Here is a 16,959-nt window from a genome sequence, read left to right on the forward strand (position 1 = left end):
TCTCCAGACTTAATTTTCTTTCATGGGCTAGGGAGTCCTGGGCTCGTTCACGTAAAAGAATTCCAATCTTCAACTCTCTTTCCACCCTCAAGGTTATTTCCCAGGGCAGTAATTTTCAAATTGTGTTCCTTTGGGTTCCAAAGAGTACCAGGGAACGTGTATATATAAAGGTCCGTGGAGGCAGGGAGGTGGTGCTGTGGGCTGTGGCTCCATGGAGGAGGAGGCTCAGTGGTGGAGGCTCTGGACCCCCCAGCTCTATTTCTTTTTTTTTTTTTTTAAGATTTTATTTATTTATTTGAGAGAGAGAGAATGAGAGAGAGAGCACATGAGAGGGGGGAGGGTCAGAGGGAGAAGCAGACTCCCTGCTGAGCAGGGAGCCCGATGCAGGACTCGATCCTGGGACTCCAGGATCATGACCTGAGCCGAAGGCAGTCGCTTAATCAACTGAGCCACCCAGGCACCACCCCCCAACTCTATTTCAACCTGATTTGATTTCTCTCAGGTGTTAGAATTTCTCTTAAGAGTTCTTTTTTTTTTTTTCAAGGTTCTGATTTTTTTTTTTTTTTAACGTAAGCTTTATGCTCAACGTGGGACTCAAACTCATGATCCCCAGATCTCGCACCCACTGAGCCGGCCAGGTGCCCCTAAGGTTCTAATCTGTAACAAAGGTCTGCCAACGAGCGTCCCGAGAGGACAACTACACCTGTGCCTCTCACACAGCGAACCGCTGGCCGGCGGCTCCCGCCCGCCTCTCCTGCAGAGGAGGCCCAGGTCCCGGGTGGCCCTAGCGGCTCCCTGACTCCAGGGGCTCCTGAGGCACTTTCCAGCAAAATGAATCTCCTCAGGCACCAGAGTCATTTGTTTTCCAAACTCCCTGCTCCAATCTCACTAATTCCCAATTTCCCTGCATTTGACAAATGCAATTAACAAGCCTCGATCAGTTCCTGGCCAACAGCCCTCATCAATCAATACACGACTGAAGGAGGCTGAGGGGGAGGGGAAGGTATCCGCACCACAGGGGAGAGGAGGCCTTACCCCCTCGATTTCTCAAACCCCTCAGCCTCAAACTAGGGTGCTGGGCTGTCACCCTCACCAGCCACTTTGCCCCTTCTTGCTCACTAAAAACAAAGCAGTACTGTTTATATCCTCCTCTCCCATTTTTTTTAAAGGTTTCTCCCATCAACCTCTTCTATCTCCCCTATGCTTATGTCTTCTCTTTAACAGAAGGCCTTGCCATCTGCTGCCACCATAGCTTGGGAACCCCCTTAGTGCTGGGTGTGATAAATCAACCATCGCTCTGCTCTCAGCAGGGCCTCTTCCCCACCCACACGTGCCAGTGACAATTTTGTGCTGCTTCCTGTCCAGGAGGCTGTAAGCCCACCATCAACTGCTCTGTCCCCCACACATGCACACACCGGAGAGCCAAAAGGACAGGGATCACCAAGCTTGTGGTCACTACCGCTTTCACACTCACCTCTTTGTCCTCTTTTCCCAGGGTCCAAACCTTCCCTTCCCAATTGGTTTAAGATTCAAGATTCACCCTCTTCACCTTTCTGCTCTGTGCATAGCATTGGCCTCCCCTCCCTCACAGCAGGGTGAGAGCTCTTCCCTCTGCAGCTCTTCCTCATACAGCCCTGTGCATCTTTCCACCTCATCAACTTTTCATCTCTTTGCAAACAGAATCGGGAAGTCTCTCCCTCCTCCCTGCCTCTCTCTCCTTCTCCTTTGTTATTAGCTTCATGAGTGGGGATGCTAATGTATTCACTACACAATGTCTTCACACCACTGTTTCCTGTAATTACAGTCAGTGCCCTCCCACTGTCCTGGCTTATTTGGCTGTAAAGTGCTTGGAGGAGGGACAGTGTGGACAAAAGACACAACACAGGCTGAGGTCGAGTAGTGTAATGTTAACATCCAAGAAAGTAAAATCACCCCTGCAGCAGGTCATTAACAACTAGTAACACATAGAGGTCAACGGCACCAGAGCTTAAAAAAATTATCAATACAATTGAGGACCCTTCCACTACAGGATAGGGAGCTATATCCACATTACCAGCAACAGTCCCCCCATGAAATGCAAGCAGCCACATCCACCCTCCTTCAAGGGGTAGAACCACTGTATTTGTCATGTAGATCAGCTACATTGTCACTGGAGACTCGGATCCAGCCATCCTCCCGGACATGGTAGAGGTTGACTGCACCTCCTGAGTAGGCATCTCTATAGGTGGCTTGGTAGATGGCTCGACGGGCCAGATCATAGGCCTGTTCCACCTCTAGGTCATAGGAGTAACCCCGATCCATGACCCCATAAGCATACACAGAGCCAGAACCTACAGAGAAGGTGGCCCCCGAGATCCGGTTTCCTTCACTGTCCACATAGTAGAGGCCTGGAAAGAGAGGTGAGGTTAGCAGTGAAAAAATGACCATCACTTCTGACATCTAATTCATTCTCCAAGAAAAGTTCTCCATCCCTCTTGAAACCCAGGGGAGACCAACAGATATACAAGAAAATAGTACTTCTATTACATTACTTAAAAAAAAAAAAAAAAAAAGCTGGGGGCACCTGGGTGGCTCAGTCAGTTAAGTGTCTGCCTTCCACTCAGGTCATGATCCTGGGGTCCTGGGACTGAGCTCCACATTAGGTTCCCTGCTCAGTGGAGAGCATGCTTCTCCCTCTCCCTCTGCCTGCCACTCCCCCTGCTTGTGCTCTCTCTCTGTCAAATAAATAAGATCTATTAAAAAAAATAGCTGAGGGGCGCCTGGGTGGCTCAGTCGTTAAGCGTCTGCCTTCGGCTCAGGTCACGATCCCAGAGTCCTGGGATCGAGTCCCACATCGGGCTCCCTGCTCCGCGGGAAGCCTGCTTCTCCCTCTGCCGCTCCCTGCCACTCTGCCTGCTTGTGATCCCCCTCTCTCTCTCTCTGTGTCAAATAAATAAATAAAATCTTTAAAAAAAAAAAAAAATAAAATAAAAAAAATAAAAAAAATAGCTGAAGGAATCAAATTAAATATTAAGACTCCTGGATTCTACAACATACCACCTCATCTCACCTTACATCATAACTGCTTTCTTGTCCTCGCTGTATAACCAAAAAACAAGTATAATCCAAATGACTTAGGTTTCTTTTTTTTTTTAAGCTTTTATTTTTATTTATTTGACAGAGAGAGAGAGAGAGAGAGAGAGAGGGAGAGAGCACGCGCACAAGCACAAGCAGGGGGAGGGGCAGAGGGAGAAGCAGGCTCCCTGCTGAGCAAGGAGCCTGATTCGAGCTCGATCCTGTGACTTAGAGGTTTCAAGCACAGAACTTCAGGCACTGTGGAAGATAATGTTTAAAATAATCCTAGCCCTGGGGCGCGTGGGTGGCTGAGTCAGTTAAGCGTCTGCCTTCGGCTCAGGTCATGATCCCAGGGTCTTGGGACCTCGCTCCGTGTTGGGCTCCCTGCTCAGCGGGGAGTCTGCTTCTCCCTCTCCCTCTACACCCCCACCTCGTGCTCTTTCCCAAATAAATAAAATCTTAAAAAAAAGAAAACAATCCTAGCCCTCAAAGTTTAGGCTATCTGGGGGACAAGACATACATCACACAGTAGGCGAGAGCCTACAGTTCCAAATCATATCGCAAAGACCTGCACTGTCCAATATGGGAACCACTAGCCATGTGTGACCACTGAGCATTTGAAATGAAGCTGGCACCACATGCTGAAATGATAACATTTTGGATCTACAAAATATATTATTATTATTTTAAGATTTATTTATTTATTTTTTTAAAAGATTTTATTTATTCATTTGAGACACAGAGATAGAGAGAGAGAGAGAATGAGCAGGGGGAGAGGCAGAGGCAGAGGGAGAAGCAGGCTCCCCGCTGAGCCAGGAGCCGGATGCGGGGCTTGATCCCAGGACCCTGGGATCACGACCTGAGCTGAAGGCAGATGCTTAACCATCTGAGCCACCCAGGCGCCCCTATTATTTTAAGATTTATTTTATTTATTTTTTAAGATTTAGATGGAGAGAGTGCGCGTGCGCGAGTGTGTACGCACACAGGGTGGAGGGACAGAGGGAGAGAGAATCCTAAGCAGACTCCATGCTGAGTGCGACCCTGAGATCACACCTGAACTGAAACCAAGAGTCGGATGCCTAATCAACTGCATCACCCAGGCATTCCAAAATAAAATATATCATTAATCTCTCTTCCTTTAATTTTTAAAATGTGGCTACTATAAAATTTAAAATTACACATACGGCTCACATTTTATTTCCATTGGACAGTGCTGGTAATAGATCAGGGGTTGGCCAAGCTAACTGCCCGTTTTTGTAAACACAGTTTTACTGGAACACAGCCATACCTATTTGTGTACATATTGTCTATGACTGCTTTTGTGCTAAAGCAGGAGAGTTAGGTAGTTGAGACAAAGACCATACGGCCTGCAATCCTCCATTATTTACTATTTGGCCCTTTATGAAGAAGTTAGCTAATTTTTAGCATAGATGAAAATTTTTATCAATTCTAACTGCCTGCTGGATCTTCCCAACAGGATGCCTTTGTGACCAAGTTCAGATTCAAACTTCCTATCCTCAAATACTTTCAGTGGCTCTCCATTACCAACCAAATTCATCTCTCTCGCGCTCCACCAGCCCACACTGCCTCCCGTGTTCTCAAATTTTGCCTGCCAATGGGATCGTTAATCTTCTACTCTCACTGTACATCAGAGTCACCTAAAAGCTTTTTAAAAAGATGCCCAGACTTACCCCAGGTATTCTTTTTCAGGTGGTCTGGGGCGGAGAACAAGTATGGGACTTGTGTTTTAAGTTCTCTAGGTGATTCTAAGCAAGCCAGTTGAGAACCAAATGCTTACCAGTTTTCAGGTTCAAGGATTCCAATGTCTACCCCAAACGAGCCCCTCCCCAGTCCCATCGCCACTACCGTGCCTAGCAAGCTCACTACCTAGTTCCAGTTTAGGTCTCCGGCTCTATGGATCACTACTCCTCTTCACACAACCTTAGTTCTGATTAAACTGGGCTTTCGGGGGTGCCTGGGTGGCTCAGTCGGTTAAGCGTCTGCCTTCAGCTCAGGTCATGATCCCAGGGTCCTGGGATCAAGTCCCACATGGGGTTCCCTGCTCAGCGGGGAGCCTGCTTCTCCCTCTGCCTGCCGCTCCCCTGCTTGTGCGCATGTGCTCTCTCCCTCCCTCAAATAAATATTTTAAACAAACAAACTGGGCTTTTGGTTATTCTCCCCAAAGTGCACGCTTCGTCCTCTCCCCCCTTTGGTCACCATGCTTCCTTTCTCTCATTTGCACATCCTGGACAACTGCACTTATCCATGAAGTCATCCCAATTCCTCCCATCAGAAATAATCCCTTCTTCCTCAAAACTCCCTCAGCATCATATTGGTTCTTTTACAAATGGCATGCATCTCATTTAGCCTCATGTTAAGTAATCTGTGATCCTTTTTCAGTCGTCTGCTTTTTGAGGTAAGGGGCTGACTCATCCTAAATGGGACCGGCTGTCAGGAAGGTTCTGGAGAAGGCACAATTTAGGTTATGCTCTAGCTTCTCGGGTTTTCCTTGCTAGCCAGGATCTAAACTCTCGTACACCGCTTCCATCAGCTAAGGGTACAAAGCAACGTTTCCAAAATGCTTCCCTGGGCCGCATAAAATGTATGGAGCTGTTCTTTTACACTTTCCCCAAGAAAGCGTCTCAATTTCCAAAGTAACAAGCTACGCTCCTCTCACAGCCACTTTTTAATCTTCTCATTCACCCTCCACTGAGTAGTGAACTGAGAGTCTCCAAAGCAAGTGGAAAAGCGCTGGGTATCCTGCGGTTAGTTGTTCGACAGAGGAAAACTAGGCATTCAGTAAGCAGGTGAATGAGTGAAGCAAAAACAAAAGGGAATAATAACTACTCAAGCATGGAGGGGGAATATTATACAGAAAGTGGCTAGCTGTATTCCAACTTGATAAAGAGACATCCAAAACTGGCTGAAAAGCTGAGGTGCCGGGCTGGCTCAGTCTGTGGAGTGTGCAACTCTTGATCTCAGGGTGGTGAGTTTGAGCCCCATGTTGGGTGTAGAGATTACTTAAATGAATAAAACTTAAAAAACAAAACAAAACAAAACAAAAACACAACTGGTTGAAAAGGAACTGACATCAGATATAAGGTTGAACCTCCTGGCAAGGTTTCTATATACTAGAAAGAGAAAAAGGCTAAGGAATTTATTTTCAGAGATGACAGAATGGGACCTAGGGTCCTAGGGTGAATCTATCAAGCAAGGAAAGGATGAGCCCTAAAGTCCCCTTCTAGGCCAAAGACTCCCTAAAGGAAAAAAGGGAAGAGAAATGACTAACTTCCTGTATATTAGAGTTTCACTGTCCAGTACAGGGGCCACTTGCAACATGTGGCATTGAGGACTTGAAATGGGGCTAAGGCACATGCCAAAATGATATTATTTTAGGTATTCTGGATTAAATGAATCATTACAATGTCCCCATCTTTTTACTTTTTAAATATGTCCACTAGACAATTCTAAAAAATTGTTATTGGGGTGCCTGGGTGGCTCAGTCAGTTAAGTGTCTGCCTTTGGCTCAGGTCATGATCCTGGAGTCTGGGGATCGAGCCCCGCATCGGGCTCCCTGCTCAGTGGGGAGTCTGCTTCTCCCTCTCCTTCTGCTCCTCCCCCCACTCATGCTCGTTCACGCTCTCTCTCTCAAATAAAATCTTTAAAAAAATTGTTATTTATTTATTTTTTAAGTAACCTCTACGCCCAACGTGGAGCTTAAACTCACCCTGAGATGAGGAGTTACATGCTCCACTGACCGACCAGCCAGATGCCCCTCTATTAGACAATTTTAAATTACATGTGTGGCTCACCATTATATTTTTATTAGAAAGCACTGACTGCAGTTTTTATGTCTATTATCCAATTTTATTTTCAAATACACTCTTTGTAGGTCTTATCATTTTATGAGAGAGAAGAGAAGGAGAAACATTACGTGCCAGACACTACATGCTTTATGTGTATTACTTCATTTAACCAACGTAACAGATGATGAAACTGACTGGGAAAATGAGCAGCCAAAGTAAGGTCACAAGGGGGAGTCAATGACACAGTGGGTCTAAGCCCCATGCCCTCTCCTACACTGTGGTGCCTTCCTTGAACAAAAAGAAAGGGCAGAGAACCTAATCAACACATCCCTAGCACTGACACAAAGACCTCTCATTCACCTGTTCATCCAACCCCTCCTCTCTGTAGTGCCAGCCCAAAAACCAAGTGGTTGCAGCATAACTCACCAGGGCCTCTCTTATCCCAGCCACAGATCATGGTGCCCATGGACAGCCCCATGCCTTTATACTGATACACCATGTTGGCAAGCAGCTTGGAGGCAGCTGCTACCGAGATGCGTTCCTTGTTTCGAAGCTCATAGATGCGACATTGCCGAGCCAACAGCCGCTCCCAGAAGCTGCAGTCCGCTGCGCCCCCAGCCATGGTGCCCAGCAGGTAGGGATTGATCTCTATCACCTTCTTTACTGTCTGGGAGGCTATATAGGCACCGGCTGTGGCCCGAGAGTCCGCTGCGACAATGACTCCATGTTGAAACTGTTAAGATCAGAAGAAAACACAAAGCAGGCCACATCAGACCACAGAAACATCTCCTTGACATTTCTTTTTGCATCAGTGGAAAACCAGAACCTTTCTTTCTCTGTCCTTTACACTTCACAAAATGCTTTCCACATACTGATATCAACTGAGCTTCACATCGATCCCTCGACATGGGTATGACCAGTATTAACTTCAATTTCATTTTATAGATCAGGAAACGGGTTCACTGAGATCGAATGACTTGCCCAAGATCGTAAAGCTAGTTATCGCAAAGCTGGATTAGGAATCCCAGTTGTCTGGCTCCTACTACAGTGTTCCCTCCCACCATCCTTCCCCTCAAAAGACCTAGCTTTTCAGTTACCCTCGCCTAATGGGGACCCAGTTTCTAAAACCTTTAGTTAATGTTTAAACATCCTTTCCTCTGCCAATATTCATTGCTTTGAGGCCTCCCCTTTCCTGGACCGGAGCCACCTGAGTGTTGCCTAGGAATCAACCCAAGCAGCCTCGGGTTCCTTCCCCCCCTTAACCTCAGCCCCACGGTCCTATGGCTAGACCGAGAACAGAGGCCTCTCGGGACAATGAGACAGCGAAACCACCGGGGTCGGGCGGACAGGCCCGAGGCTCCCACTAGGCTCCGTGGTCGCGGCCTCCGCGGGCTCCGGTCCATCCGGAAGGCCGGGAAGGCAGGGAAGGGCGCGGGCGCGCGGGTCTCAGCCCGGCGCGGCGGTTAGGTCCGCACCTTGAAGGCCAGGGTAGTGGTTCCATGAAGCATTTCGATTCTCGGCTCCTCCGCGACACCCCAGTTGGGCGCGGCCAGGCTCAGCCCATCGCTGGGACTCCCTGGACCCAGGTCCAGCAGATCCGCACGACCCCCGAGTCCGAAAAACCCGAGCCCGTTCACCGGTAGCTGCCTCTCCAACACGCTGGCCAGCGCCATGGCTACTAAGGGCACAAGTAACCCCCTGCGAGAAGGCCTACCAGAGAGCAGCCGGGCAACGCCTCGCCGTCACAGCTTCACTTCCTATTAAAGCTATCCCAAGGAGGAGCCATTTTAACTACTGGCAACCACGCCTCCAAAAGCAAGAGCCAAACGCCAGGGACTGTTTTCACCGAGGGAGAAAAAATAAATACCTTAGCTTCCTTTAAATTTTAAAAGGATGTTGTCATCTTGACTTTAGTCAGGCAAGCAGTACTGAATTAAATTCACCTCCAATTCATAGGAAGCGATTGGAAACGTCCGTGTTGCGTAAGGGAAGTGAGGCCGGCCATCTTTGAGAAGGGCGTGACTAGTTGAAAATCCTTTCGGAACCTTTAGCACTAAGTCGTCCCCGCCCTGCCGGGTGTCCAAGCGATACTTTACATCTGTGCGGCGTTAGCATCCTATAAACGCGGATGAAATTGCCATTTTGTTTAAGGGCACCCTGTAATACTGGGTAAAATAATGATGTACTCTGAGGCCATTTTCCTGTGAAGTTAGTTAAACCCCGGTAGTTTGTGGTAAAAATTGCAACAAAATAAAAGTGCTATACCTCTTGTTTGATAGCATTAATCGCCACACTACCCAAATTCTGTAACGTAACCAATTTTTAAGATTTGATATTCTCTTTACTCCCACCCTGTGGTGGAAATTCTAATAGGTAATGTATTGCCCAAAAGGCAGAAGAATAAAGAAGGAAACGTATGGGACTCAGTTAATCCACAAACTAGATTCTCAATTCAGCTCCGAATAACTGAGTCAATAGTCATTTACCATCTTAGAGCCTGGAGGAGGGTTGACACTCCATAAAGATGTACCAAGAGGTTCTCTAACTTAAGCTTGCTAAGACAAGCTCTTTATTAATACAGGAATGTGGTATATATCATTGTCTCTCCCTCTCTCCACCCACCTTCATTTTTCAACCCTTTTGGGACCCATAACAAACAAGGAAGTGGGCAAATGTATGAAATGTTGCCTCCTGCTTTATGGTTCTATGAAGTCAGTGTCTGGCCTTCCTTGTTGGATTCCAGCAGCAATATCCATCAATATCTAAATTCCACTTTCCTCTGAGGCCCAACTCAGCCCCTCCTCTTCCCCAGAAGACTCTGCATATGTTGTATTTTTAATGCTGAAATTTGGCAACCCTTTCCAAGCCCAACCATCAGAATGTAATGAAGCAGAAGATCTTTATCTGCGTCTCACACTTGGATGGTGTGGAAAATGCAGAGTGCCTCTGTTTATAGAGCAGGTATTATTTTGCAGTACCCCCTGCAATGCAACTCGTTGTCCTTCTGACTCTTCTCTGTGGTCCGTTCACACTGAAACTAAGAGCATTTGTACCTCTCTTAAGACACTTTCACATTTTACCTGGCTGTAAGTGAACTTGATTATGAGCTTCTAAAGACAGGTATTTCTCTACTACTCATCCCTGAGCCCACTGTATGCTTAGTAAATGCTTGCCAAGTGAATACATGAGAGAATGGCAACATGTTCTTCCAGTTGCAGAGGCTTGAAGCCCTGGCCATCTTCAACAACTCCCCTTCCTTTCCATCACATTCAGTAAGTTGCCAAGTCCTGTTGATTCTTCCTCTACAATGCTTCTCACATTCTTTTTGATAGCAACTGATACCAGCTTTGGCTTCTTATTTCCTTACCCCTGAATTACTGAACTATTCTCCTAACTGATATTCTGGGCCCAAATTGTACTCTCTCATTCATTTTGCACAGTCCCAGATTGATTTTCCTAAAACACCCTCTTAATCTTATCTTTTGCCCGCTTAAAAATGTTCTGTAAAATTCAGCTCCTCAGCATGGCATTCAAGGCCTTCCATAATGTGTTCTCAACTTACCTTATATTAGTTCTCTAGATAGATAGATATGTATATCACCTGTCACTATCTCTGTCTATCTGTATCTACATATAGAGATATATGTCAGACAGAGAAAGACAAATACTGTATGATCTCACTTATATGTGGAATCTAACAAAGCCAAACTCCATAGAAACAGAGAGTGGATTGGTAGTTACCACGGGTTGTGGAGTAGGGGAAATGGGGAGATGGTGGTCAAATGGTACATACATACTTCTAGTTATAAGAAGAATAAATTCTGGGAATCTAATGTACAGCATTGTGATTATAGTTAATGATGCTAAACCGTATTGTGTACTTGAAAGTTGCTAAGAGAGTAGATTTTAAATGTTCTCACCACCACCACCACAAAAATGGTTAATTATGTAACGTGAAAGAAGTGCTAACTAACCTTATTATGGTAAACATTTTGCAATATATGCATGTATCAAATCATCACACTGTACACCTTACACTTACACAATGTCATGTGTCAATTTTATCTCAATAAAGTGGGCTTGGGGGAGAAAAAAATGATAAGTGTTGTAGTTGAGAGGTGAGAAAGGAGATCAACATAGCTTGGGGTGAGGTGGGGAGACCAGGAAGGCCTTGCTAAGGAAGTGTGGATTCATTTCCCAAATACCACTTGGGTCCCATTGCTCCTCAAACCAACAGCCTCGCCTCTCTCAGACCACACCTGGGAAGGATTTTCAGAATAGATGGTACTCAAGCCAGGCTTTGAAGGATAGGATTCAAATAGATGAAGGAGAGGGGCGCCTGGCTGGTAGAGTGTGGTTCTTGATCTCGGGGCTGTAAGTTCGAACCCCACATTGGGTGTAGAGATTATTTAAAAATAAAATCTTAGGCACCTGGGTGGCTCAGTCGGTTGCCTTCAGCTTGGGTCATGATCCTGGGTCCTGGGATGGAGCCCTGAGTCGGGCTCCCTGCTCAGCAGGGAGTCTGCTTCTCTCTCTCCCACTGCCCTACTCCCCACTCGTGCTCACTCTCTCTCTCTCTCTCAAATAAATAAATAAATAATGTTTAAAAAAATAAAAAATAAAATCTTTAAAAAATAGATGAAAAAAATAGATGAAGGGGAGGTATGAGATGTGTTAGGAATAGTGTGAAAAGAGGTTGTGGTAGATGGATCAGGATGGGACCATAGTGGGTCTTAAATGCCAGCCTGGGGAGGAGAAGGTGGTTTGGGTTGATCTTGCAGCCCTTCAAGGTTTCTTAGTAGAGAAGACACAGGACTTGAGTGATACCTTAGGAAAACATGTCAGTGTAGAGGACAAGATTAGAGGGGAGATGGGAGGGTGGCCAGTTAGAAGGCCATTCAACTGTCCAGATCTGACTTGAGAATGGCTTGACCTAAGGAGGTGACAATCCATCCATATATACAGCAGCTAAGGCTTAATCTTTAAAAACAGGAGACATACTTATCTCTCCAGTAAGAGTCCCATGTGGTCCTGTGCAAAAGAAGGGAGAAAGACTGGTTGGACTTTAGTGTGACCTCCTGGTTTCTCCAGTCTTCCCATGACATATTTGCACTTGCCCTTAGTACTGACTCTATGGCCCTGCCATCATGGTGTCTGGGGGGTCCAGGCTCTTTCCCTTGTGTGTGGGTCTATTTCTTTTACTAAACCCATTTCCACAGCACTCCTTTGAGCTGCAGTGTTTAGTAAAATATACTCCAGATGGTGCCAGAGTAGTTGCAGCTTGTCACTCTGCCCCAATCTACTTTGTCTTTCTGAAGGGCCAGCCGTCAGGGTCTACTAATCCCATCCCTTGCCCACCCCTAGCTGGTCTAAGATTTAGACTCAGCCTTATGGGGACAAGGTCAGTTGTTTCTCTTGTCTTGGAACTACAAACAACTCTCTTGCTATTGTGAACTACTGGGCAGAAGGGGGACCAGAAGAGGGAAGGCCATTAGACACTTTCAGCTACACCCTCAGAACTTTCCCACAGAGAAGTATACTGCCAGAGAACTGTCAGGAATGCTGTCTTCATGCAGATGGAAGTTCATATGCACCTCCAAAGCAGAGGAGAATCACGAGTTGGACATTCAGCCGACTAACCTACCCAGGTGCCCCTTAATTTTTTTTTTTTTAAAGTAAGCTCTAGGGGCGCCTGGGTGGCTCAGTCGTTAAGCATCTGCCTTCGGCTGAGGTCATGATCCCGGGGTCTTGGGATCGAGCCCCGCGTCCGACTCCCTGCTCGGCGGGAAGCCTGCTTCTCCCTCTCCCACTCCCCCTGCTTGTGTTCCCTCTCTCGCTGTGTCTCTCTGTCAAATAAATAAATAACATCTTTAAAAAAAAAAAAAGTAAGCTCTATGCTCAACATGGGACTCGAACTCATAACCCTGAGGTCAATAGTCACATGCTTTACCAACTGAGCCAGCCAGGCGCCCCTCACAGGAATCCATTCTGATGGCATTAGAGCCCTGATTTGTCTTTACCTCCTCCTAGGCTGGGAGCTCTTGCAGGGCTGGGACAGAGCCTCATTTGTCTTTGCATGCCCCATGCCCCCCACAGGAGAAACAAGAGGGGAGTCTGCTGTGCTCCTTCCACTCATGCCTCCTTTCCTTTGAAGTTACCCCAGCCCCCGCCCCACTCCAGGTGCTTGGAGGTTGATAGACGGGAGACTCCTTGGGTGACGCTCAGGTGTGTCACGAGCAGCGTCTTCCCCGCAGTGGCGACTTCACTGACCTCCTCCTGTCTCCCCTCAGCAATCCTCTGAGGAGGAGGAGGAGGCTGCTCCTCAGAGCCAGTCCCAAAGCCTGACTTGGGGGTAGGCAGAAGTGAAGCCATAGATCACGTGCCCTTCCGTGCCCCTCCGTGCGGGTTCTGGCTGTAGCCCAGCTTCTCCTTAGCGTCTCTCTTCCCCCACCTGGCTCCAGCCCACAAATCCCTGCCGTGTTCCTTCCAGCCATCAGTCAGCCCCAGGGATGGCTCTGCAGGATGTGTGCAAGTGGCAGGCCCCCGGCACCCAGGGACCATCGCCTCACCTGCCTCAGGCGGGTGGCTGGGCCGTGCCCCCAGGCTGGGACCCTCAAACCTTCCTGCGGATCCACGGCCCCAGGCTGGCGCATGGCACCACCACGTTGGCCTTCCGCTTCCGGCACGGAGTGATCGCCGCCGCCGACACACGGTCCTCCTGCGGCAACTATGTGCACTGTCCGGCCTCACGCAAGATCATCCCCGTGCACCAGCACCTCGTGGGCACCACCTCCGGCACGTCGGCCGACTGCGCCGCCTGGTACCGCGTGCTGCGGCGGGAGCTGCGGCTGCGGGCGCTGAGGGACGGTCAGCTGCCCAGCGTGGCCGGTGCCGCCAAACTCCTGTCGGCCATGATGTCCTGCTACCGGGGGCTGGATCTGTGCGTGGCCACCGCGCTGTGTGGCTGGGACCGCTCCGGCCCTGCCCTCTTCTATGTCTACAGTGACGGCACCCGCCTGCAAGGGAACATCTTCTCGGTGGGCTCGGGATCTCCCTATGCCTACGGCGTGCTGGACCGCGGCTACCGCTACGACATGAGCCCCCAGGAAGCCTACGCCCTGGCTCGCTGCGCCGTGGCCCACGCCACCCACCGCGATGCTTACTCCGGGGGTGCTGTAGACCTTTTCCACGTGCGGGAGAACGGATGGGAGTATGTGTCCCGCAACGATGCTTGTGCGCTATACTCGGAACTGCAGAAGCTTCCGGAGCCAGGGAAGGAGGAGGAGGAGGAGGAGGCCCGCTGGGACCAGCCTGAGCCAGTCACCCTGCACAGAGACTCCAGGATGCCCGCGGGGACTGAGATGCTGTGAGAAGCGGCAGGACTTGGGGGGGCCTAGGCCAAGGGAGTGGGGTGGGAGGATGGGCACGGGGGAGGGGGGAGGTGGTGGGAGCAGCCTCACGGCATCTGGGTCCAGCCCACAGGGGTCCCCAGCTCTGTTTGTTCCACGTCTCCATCCCTTTGTGCCTCCCAGTGCTATTGATGGCTCTGTCCAACATGTCCCTCTGCCTGATGGATTGGTCCAGCCAACTTCCCACCCCCAAGTTCTCCGCAGCGAATCCTCCGGGGCATGCCTACTGCATGCCAGACACGGGGCTAAGTGCTAGACCCTCTTTCTCACCGCCCTCTTTGCCGCTTTTTCTCCCACGCGATCCCCCGCTCTCTTTGCCTCCCATTCCTGTGCTCATCTCAGCTTCAGAGTCTTTGTCACTATGTCACCTTGGTGAGGGGGGTAGCGGGGAGTGGAGTAAGGTGGGGCGAGTGGCCCAGAGTGCCCAGGCTGGGGGGGGGGGACAGGGCAGCGTGGACCCTGTGGTGGTGAGGGGCTTCTCCCAGCTGCTCTCCCCTCGGCCCCCTCCCCTGCCCCCGAGGGACTCTAAGGACTACAATCACTACTCCTTCTGAATGCCCTTCTCGTGATAACTCTGAGGTAATAATTATCCTCACTTTACAGAAGAGGAAACAGGTTCAAAGGGTTATGTGACTTGCCCGGGCGCAGAGTAAGTGGCAGAGATGAGGCTGCGACCCGGAGCCTGGCTCCGGAGCTCTGCTCCTTCAGCCCAGCTCTGTCCTCCCAGGCCCTCTTCCTTGCCTTCCTTCTCTCCCCAAGGCCCTGCAGGCATCTGGGAGTGAGGTGGGGGAGGAAGTAGCTGGGCCAAATCCCTGCCTGGTGGGCAGAGGAGCCCGAGGGCCTGGAGGGTGGCCACCCCCACTCCCCCGCCAGGACCTGGAGCCATGGCCGCAGCCCACTGGGAACTCTGTCACTGCTGTGGCCAGACTTCTTTCCCTCTTTCCCCTTCCTGCTTAATTCCCTTTGCCTTCTTTCCAGCCTTTCCTTCCTGTCACTCCCTCTGGGGAATGAAGAGAAGAGGGAGGCGGCTGTGCCAGTGGGAACTGTCCGGCTAGCACATCCTCTCCCGCCCTTCCTGCCCCTCCTCCAGCTCCCTGGTAAGCCAAGTTCCAGGAGGGCCACCTTCCCTGCCCTGCCCCTCCCCAGGCAAAGTTGAAGGGGGGTGGGTGGAAAGCACAGTCAACTAAGAGAGGGGACTGACCGGAAGGAAGGTTGCTGAACCTTCCTTCTCTCATCCCACTCCTGCAGAGCTTCCAGTCCCAAGATTCGCAGCCCCCTTTCCTCCCTCCTGGACACCCCTCCTCTCAGCCTGCAGCCCAGCTCTGAGCCCCAAGCCTCAACACTGCACTTCCTCCAGGCTGGAGCTGGACAGACAGAGGAGACCCCCAGGCTCTGGCCTTCAGGGCATAATCAGGGAGGAGGGAGGAAAGGCAGGGAGTCTCAGGAAGGAAAGCAGTGGAGGCAGAGGGAGTAAAGTGGGTGGGGGGGAGAGTGGCAGAAAGCTGCCTCTTACAAGGAGGGCTATTATTCCAGTCAGGGTCCTGGAATCTGGTGGGTGGCCTCAGCAGCAACCCTTCACCCCCTGTCCACTCTTCAGCCTCTGGGGAGAAGGTGCGGGGCTCTGGGAATGATAAGCAGAGCTCAGGGACCCCCGGGGCCAGCCTAGTCCTGGAGGAGCACAGGAGGAAAGCTTTTGCCCAGGGTTCAAGTACGTGATGGACTCAGGCATAAGAGGGTGCATCCCCAAGTGCAGAGATATTTGTGGATCTGTGTCCTGGTGTAAGTGAGTGACCCAGTAGAGATGTGTGCATGTGAGTGTGCTAGGTGATGCACGTGCAGTTCCTGTGTACAGAGACAGGAAAGAGACTGGAAGAGAAAGGGTTAACACCTGGATAAGGAGAGCAGCCCCTCTTAGGAGAGAAAGCCAGGCCTTGTCACTTATTTTGCAAAAATGGTCCAGAGCAGAGAGGAAGTGGGGGCAGAGCTCATTTGTTCCCCACTTCTGCGTCTTCACACCCCTGATCCTAAAGCCCCAGGAATGAGAAAATGTGGGTATGCATGCGTGGGTGCGTGCAGCCTGGGGTTGCTACCTGAGCCCAGTCCCAGGCTCAAAAACTGCCTGCAGCTCACTCCTCTGGGATGCTCTGCCCCCTTCCCCTCCCCATAAACAGGGGAAGGAGGACTGAATCCACATACAGGGCAGAATAAGAAGGGAGCCCTCCTTCTCCTGTCACCTTGCCCCTTCTCTCCTTTCTCCTTTCCTTTCACGGTCCTGCCCCTCTTCACTCCCTTTGATAGGTTCTGTCCTTCGAGATGATGAGGTATTTGAGACCAGAGATAAGCCCAGGGGTCTTGCTGACAGGCCTGTTTCCCTATGCCCTGTGTTTCCCTCCGAGTTTACTGGAGTCGGGGCGGACCTCAGGAAGCGGAAAGGGAGGCCTGGAAGGGCTGGGAGAGCAGGTAAAGGCCGCATCCCACTTCTGAGCACACCTCGCCACCTGGGAGTGGCCCATGGGTCAGCCCCTCCCTTGTCTCCACTTACGCCCGCAGGCTTGATACAGATGTTGGGGTGAGACCACAGGGGCAGAGAGCTTGCCCGTCCTGCCCTGAACTGGAAAACCCTGTCCCTCTAACCCCACGCTTGCGGTGTGGGCTCCCAGTCGTCTCCTTTGGGGGACAGCCAGCCTGCT

General features: G+C 50.0%; 2 protein-coding genes across 3 annotated transcripts; one reads left to right on the forward strand and one right to left on the reverse strand.

The window, feature by feature from the left end:
- Positions 1 to 1,887: 1,887 nt before the first annotated feature.
- PSMB5 (proteasome 20S subunit beta 5) lies at positions 1,888 to 8,855 on the reverse strand. 2 transcript variants are annotated; one of them, XM_036114865.2, is made up of 3 exons: positions 8,728 to 8,855; positions 7,287 to 7,593; positions 1,888 to 2,387 (listed from the first exon to the last, which is right to left on the reverse strand). In XM_036114865.2, the coding sequence occupies exons 2-3, from the start codon at positions 7,480 to 7,482 to the stop codon at positions 2,101 to 2,103; spliced, it is 483 nt and encodes a 160-aa protein (XP_035970758.1). In that variant the 5' UTR covers positions 7,483 to 7,593; positions 8,728 to 8,855; the 3' UTR covers positions 1,888 to 2,100. The 2 variants fall into 2 exon arrangements, with proteins under 2 accessions (XP_035970758.1, XP_035970757.1); XM_036114864.2 differs by lacking the exon at positions 8,728 to 8,855 and adding an exon at positions 8,336 to 8,612.
- Positions 8,856 to 13,369: 4,514 nt separating this feature from the next.
- PSMB11 (proteasome subunit beta 11) lies at positions 13,370 to 14,230 on the forward strand. The gene has a single exon (XM_036114858.2). The coding sequence runs from the start codon at positions 13,370 to 13,372 to the stop codon at positions 14,228 to 14,230; it is 861 nt and encodes a 286-aa protein (XP_035970751.1).
- Positions 14,231 to 16,959: the final 2,729 nt, after the last annotated feature.

The sequence above is a fragment of the Halichoerus grypus genome, chromosome 8 (genome assembly GCF_964656455.1).
Source record: "Halichoerus grypus chromosome 8, mHalGry1.hap1.1, whole genome shotgun sequence".
Lineage (NCBI taxonomy): Eukaryota > Metazoa > Chordata > Mammalia > Carnivora > Phocidae > Halichoerus > Halichoerus grypus.

Bases quoted from the DNA above. Each gene is read 5' to 3' on its own strand.
- PSMB5 (XM_036114864.2), bottom strand. From the start codon at position 8,533: ATGGCGCTGGCCAGCGTGTTGGAGAGGCAGCTACCGGTGAACGGGCTC. The intron at 7,594-8,335 runs GTGCGGACCTAA...TGATCTTAACAG, and splicing joins CCACTACCCTGGCCTTCAAG to TTTCAACATGGAGTCATTGT. The intron at 2,388-7,286 runs GTGAGTTATGCT...CTCTCTTTCCAG, and splicing joins CTGGGATAAGAGAGGCCCTG to GCCTCTACTATGTGGACAGT.
- PSMB11 (XM_036114858.2), top strand. From the start codon at position 13,370: ATGGCTCTGCAGGATGTGTGCAAGTGGCAGGCCCCCGGCACCCAGGGA.